The sequence below is a fragment of the Equus quagga genome, chromosome 8 (assembly GCF_021613505.1).
Source record: "Equus quagga isolate Etosha38 chromosome 8, UCLA_HA_Equagga_1.0, whole genome shotgun sequence".
In the NCBI taxonomy this organism is placed as follows: domain Eukaryota; kingdom Metazoa; phylum Chordata; class Mammalia; order Perissodactyla; family Equidae; genus Equus; species Equus quagga.
In genome coordinates, this window is record NC_060274.1 from 52,697,662 (window position 1) to 52,703,661 (window position 6,000).

Here is a 6,000-nt window from a genome sequence, read left to right on the forward strand (position 1 = left end):
TAGCATTTACTATTGCCATTGTTAGATTATTAGTAATATTATTTATTTTTGATGTTGATTTAAAAATGTAACAAGTAATTAATTTGCAAGATTTCTTTTAATTCATAGACAAATATGATGGATCTTTTAAAATAGTTTTGGAAAAGTGATCAATTTTAAATGACTACGGTTAAAGAATTAAAATAGTTTTTCTTATACATACTTTTAGCCAAACATCAAGCATATTAATTTTTTAAATAAGCCATTCTTAATGATAAAGTTGCAACTAATGAGAACATGCTGCATTAGAATTATGAAAAAAATAAAATTATAAGTATTTTGTTTGATATATATTGCTTTTTAATTTTGGAAAAAAATTATTTCCTTTTAATTAAAAGAAAAAAGGGGAAAGAAACAGTGATTCAGTAGCATTTAAAATACGAGATGATCACAATGAAGTTCTATAGGTTTTAATTTGTTCTCTCAAAATATACCTGCTAACAAACCAGACCATAAATTTTAAATTTCAGATCATTTAGTACTCAATATGAATTAAGTTTTTGAAATTCCCCTAATGACACAGAAATTTGAATATACATCAAGATGTAAGCCATAGTAGAAAGAAAAAAAGAAGCATTATTTCTGAATAGCCAGGGTCAGAAATAAAATAATCCATAAAATGACAATGCATGCACAAAATGATTTTCTAAAAAAGGTGAATAAATAGAAGTCTTAGTTCTGGCAATTTCCTCCAGGAAAAAAGTTACAAAAACTTTAGCTATTATCATGTCTCTGAAGTCTTTTCTTAAACTAAAGAAAGGAACTAAGGAACTTAAACTAAGGAACTAAAATCATTACCCTAACAACAGTTCTAAGGTATCTTTTAAATGCATTGCTACCTATCTCCATTTGGGGCAAATAATTTTGAGTGTTTCTTTATAGCCCTATGTGCTCTCCTCCATGTGAAGCTAGAAGAGCCACAGCAGACAATCTAAAACAGATCATTTCCAAAAAGTTCCACCGTTCAGATCTTCGCATTATTCTATTTCTATTCTGTTTTTATGATATTATTTCACCTACCAACATACGTACAAAATTTTAAAAAACTGTGAATATCAAATATTTGTGATAATAATAAACAAAGAAATTTAGGCAAGCTGCTTGCATGCGAAATTATAATTGCATGTACTCCCTATAAATATAAGTTGTATTATATTATAGAATCCCGTGATTAAAATACCTACATAGCTATAAAGATCCCTTAGTTTTAGTTGCTATAATTATGTAAATAAAATGTAAAACATGGAGATCTGGAAGTGAGAAACAGAAAGACAATCATTAAGAAAAGATATAGGCTTACTACTGACCGAAAATATAAAGATATTTTCACTAACTATGGTCTTTTGGTGAATTTTTATTTGGTATAACAGCTGTTCTGTTCAAAAAGAAAATGACTAAAATGCAATCTGTGTCTTGTATACTAGACTGTGAACTCCTAGAGAGAGAATGTTTCACTCATCTTTACATCACTAGAACCAAACCTGGTAACTAGTAGATGAACATCACTGTTTGATGAATGAATGAATAACAACGAGTGGAGGAATGAAAGAATATATCAGGTTTTTGTTTTACTCTACGTTAATGTTTCTTGAATTCTTTTCACTTCAAATTCTTCTACAGGCTTTCTGAGATACAAATGGAAACCTTCCACATTCATTTTAGAATCTGGACTTGGCCTGTTGCTCTAGGAAGAAAAACAGTTGTGGAGGTGTCTACCCAGTATGGGAGGCCCTAAAGAATGCTAAAGAAAATCACTGATTCAGTCAGAATTCTTCTAAAATACTCTACTAATCAGAAGTGTTTTTCAGTAAAGCCCTTCTCATATGACATATCTGTAGCTGAAAACAGAATGAGTAGAAGTAATAAAATTGCATTTCCCTGGGCCGACAATGAATCAAAAAGCCAGGAGCAGTAACTTCTAGCTTGTAACTACCCATGTTTTATACAACCTCCCTTTTCATTTTACTATTGTCAGCCCCAGACTAGAATTTTTCTTTCATAGTGTAGCAGAAAAAAATGTTTCAGCTACAATTGAGGTAAACATTTATTCAAGTGTAAGAATGTAAAAACAGTTGGAATACTGAAATATGTTTTTAAACAGGCAATGACACTTAACTTGACAGTGCTGAGTCACATAAAATTTTGTAATATTAGAAATACAAGCAACTTTAGGAATATGTATTCATTTTTATACTGCAGAGGCTACCAGGACTTAAAGAAGCTAAGAGAATTAATTCAAGGTTATCACACTAGTTAGTCACAGAAATCTGGTGTCCTGACTCCCAGTAGGGATGGGGGGTGGAGGGCAGGCTTTCCATAACATTGCACTGACTTCTTCATATGTAAAAGAATACAGATACATCAACATAACTCATAACGATGAATAAGTCAACATACAACTTGTCTGTAGCCATCACTGCCAGTGCCATTCACTGCTGATATTGTACTACTCTTCTTTATAGGGTTCCTTCAAATTAAAATTCAAACAAACATGTCCCTGTTAATTTTGAATTGATCAATTTTCATTTCAATTTTTAATTGAGCCTCAAAATTACTCTACAAGATAGGTAAGACGAGTATCACTTACCTTATTTAGAGGAAAGGAGACTGAGGCACATATGGCTGAGAAGCACATATAATCTGCCACCAGTCAGTTAAAATTAATAGGATAAGAACCTAGGTCTCTCAAGTCTTATCTCTTAAAAAAAAAAAAAGTCAAGCCCCACCATATCTAATTCACACCACTTAATCTCTTAAAACTTCAGATAATTTGGATATACTTTCTTATATATATTTAAACTAAAGTATTTCTTAAAATCTAAATGGTAAACCATGTATTTCTTTGGTTATCACATACGAGGATAACAACTTTCCAAAACTTAAGTACATTTTCTAGAAATCTTTCAGTAAAACATAAGCAGGTTGCAAAAATCAGAAATGTATTATTTATATATAATTGGATGAAACTTTGACCAACAACTGCTTTGGCTACAAATTACCTATTAATAAGAATTCTACCATGACAAAATTATCAATGGAAAGCTTTAAAAGTATGTTATCAGATAGAAATACTGCATAAAACACCGTGGTTTTACAGGCTGAAACAACATTTTTCAGCCGCCCTCTGAACAGAAGTTAGGAATTTAAAAATCAAAGCTCACATTTTTCTTGGTATTTGTAACCAACATGCTAAACCTGTTGCTTGTGCCTCTTAGGAAAAATTGCAGAAGAGCTAGTATACATTTCTAAAAGGCTAATAAAAATATTATACCTGGTTATTATCCTATGAAAATCTGGTATATCAACATTTAACACTTTTTCGAAATCGAGTTTTCACCAGTAGCGAAAAAAAGTACATATCATAAGCTGTACTACTTAAGGTAATAGATAAAAAAGCTTTATACCGAAGAAATAGCCCAATATATTACTCGTTTAAAAATAAAGAGCAACATATTCAATTTAAAGGAGCTAGTTTTTACTAGTAATGGTGTTTCACTCCAAGGAAATAGAGTTTTTACCAGACAGATTTTATGCATTTAAGATTTTACATGAAAAATATTGTCACTATCCATAAAATATTTTACATTTCTCCTATATTAAATTTAATATTATAACTATTTGACAAAATTATACGCATATACTTACGTAACAGTTCTTAAGTTTAAATGTTTTCATTTTATGAAGTAGACGATAAGAATCTACACCTATATATCCAGATTCTTTCGTGTTTGCAATATCTCAAAAGAAAACTGTAGGTTTCCTTTCGGATATCATCCAGTAGGAGTGGTTTCAGGACCATAGACAGAGAACTGTTCTCTAAGGGAGGGCCAAGGGTTTATTTACAATAATAAAGGCAGGGCAGGCACAATGATTATACCCTCTTAGTACTCTAATTAGAAAACAACTAATTTATTAGGAAGAAGAAAATGGAGAGCTAGAGAGGAAATGAATATGCAAATATTACAGATTAGCTCTCAATTGCCTGTGCAAGTTGTCATTTATTTGCTTTGTCTTTAAAAGTATGTATTGGAAACTATTTTAAGATAACACAGATTCACAAGTTCTTCCATAAACTGTAGGACACTTCTGCATATAAAGGGCAGTGGTTTAAAAAAACAGCATATGCTAATTCAGAAACACATGTACCGCACCTGTTCTGCTGTGACCAAACCATCTACTTAATGCCACAATATATTTTAGGGTCCCTCATTGACTATAAAAGGTGTATTCATTAGGTAGAATCCCTTCTACCTAAACAGCTCCTGTTCTCCTCTGGGGGTAGGGTGGGAAGGAAGGACAAATAAGCGCGAAGGGAATTAAAGGTATTTTTACAGAAATATTTAGACTTCATTCACAGAGAAAAAGACCCCAAATGACTGAGGAGGTTTAAAGAGAGACAGGAAACCACCGAGCTCTATCCATTTCCCAACACGTTCGTTCTGTATTAATGGAAGATTTCTAGATTAGCAAAACACTGGAGGGCGTCTCTCCCGGCCATCCTAGAGGGAAAAGGTTCCAAAAGGCCAAAAATCACAACCTAAAATCACAGCTCCAAGAATGCAACCCTTGACTATCCCACCAGAAACTCTACAATGCATCATTTTTATTCTGCCCATTAGAAGGTTTATGATCTCTTTATCGCCACCCTATTAGAAAGAATAAAATGAACGGAGGCGACATATATGTACTGCTGTGCTGGCACATACGGACTGGAACATATGTGCAGGGGAAGCTGTACATATATGCGCGGACATATACATCATGCTGTGCGTGCCTGTGCATGGAAGGCGGCTCCGCAGCGGCCGGGGGAACGCTTCCCTTGGGCAGCCCCTGCGCCCTTGACATGACAGCAGCGATCTGTTTCCTCTCCTCTTCGCTCAGCTGGCTCAGATCCGCCTCCATGCTAGCCGGGATCACGGTGTGCAAGGGGCTCCCCGCCCCGCCAGCCCCTCCTCCGCCAGCGGCGGCTCCCGCCGCCGCCACCAGCCCTTCCGGGAGCCCGTCCCCTTCCAGGCTCGCCTCGTTGCCCATGGCTCAGGGAGACGGGGCCGCCGCGATCCCTCCTTGCGCTGCGTCCCCGTTGGGAAGGCTGCGGCGCCAGGAGCAACCGGAGCCGGGGTCCGCCGCGGGGCGTGCAGGCGGCGGAGTCCCTGGGCTTGGATCGGGCACCGCCGCCCGGAATGCCAGACGGGAATTAGTCCAGCTCGCAGGTGACGCCCGCGGCCGGCGCTTCCTCCATGTTGGACAACGCCAGGCAACCTTTGCAGAAGACAACTCCCCGACGCCGCCTCAGTGCCCCAAGCCGGAGAAAAGCAGATCTGAGCAGCGCCAGGCGGGCGCCGTCCGCCCCTCCCACCGCGCCCCGCCTCCTGGCCCGCGCCCTCTCAGTGCGCATGCCCTTCTTGGAACAGGTGATGTCCGCGCCCGCGCCCTCGCCCACTCCGGTCTGCGTCGCTCTGGATCCTTCCTTTCTCTCTCTCTCTCTCTCTCTCTCTCAGCACCGATTTAAAGGAGCCCAGCGAGAGCACAGCTAAAAAGCGAGACGTTTCTTTCAGGCGTATTGCGAGATGCCCTAAGATGAGTGCTCGTGGACTACATTCAAGCGGGGCGGGGCGGGGAGGGGCTGGAGGGGAAGAATCGGCTTCCAGCTTTGATTCATGGGATTTGTAGTTTCAATTTTATTTTTTTTTTTTTAAGGGAGGATTTTAAAAGATCCTAGGAATGAATTCAGGTAACTGGAAATTAACAGGACAAACGATACCTTTGGGAAAAATTTCCCACAAGGAGCTAAAACTGGCCTCTTTTATTTGGAATTTTCCCAGAACAATTAGATTAAAACCCTAGATATGGCGTCAGTAAAAAGGTAAGGTTTTTGAATGCTTAGCGCTGTGTTGTTCCCTAAAGGGATTACACAAAAGTAAAGGATTATGGGAAATTGTGGGTGGGATCCTGTAGTAAGAT

The 6,000-nt window shown here is 37.8% G+C and overlaps 1 protein-coding gene across 5 annotated transcripts in view; it reads right to left on the reverse strand.

Annotated features, from left to right (window-relative positions):
* Positions 1–5,428, reverse strand: part of PCLO (piccolo presynaptic cytomatrix protein) — a 375,574-nt gene extending 370,146 nt beyond the window's left edge. For 4 of the 5 annotated variants that reach the window (XM_046669723.1, XM_046669725.1, XM_046669726.1 and 1 more), the window contains exon 1: positions 4,814–5,426. In XM_046669723.1, coding sequence (XP_046525679.1) covers positions 4,814–5,070 — 257 coding nt within the window. In that variant the 5' untranslated portion in view covers positions 5,071–5,426. Of the gene's footprint in view, positions 1–4,813 lie in introns of all 5 variants that reach the window. The other variant, XM_046669722.1, reaches the window with a different exon arrangement.
* Between the last annotated feature and the right edge of the window lie 572 nt (positions 5,429–6,000).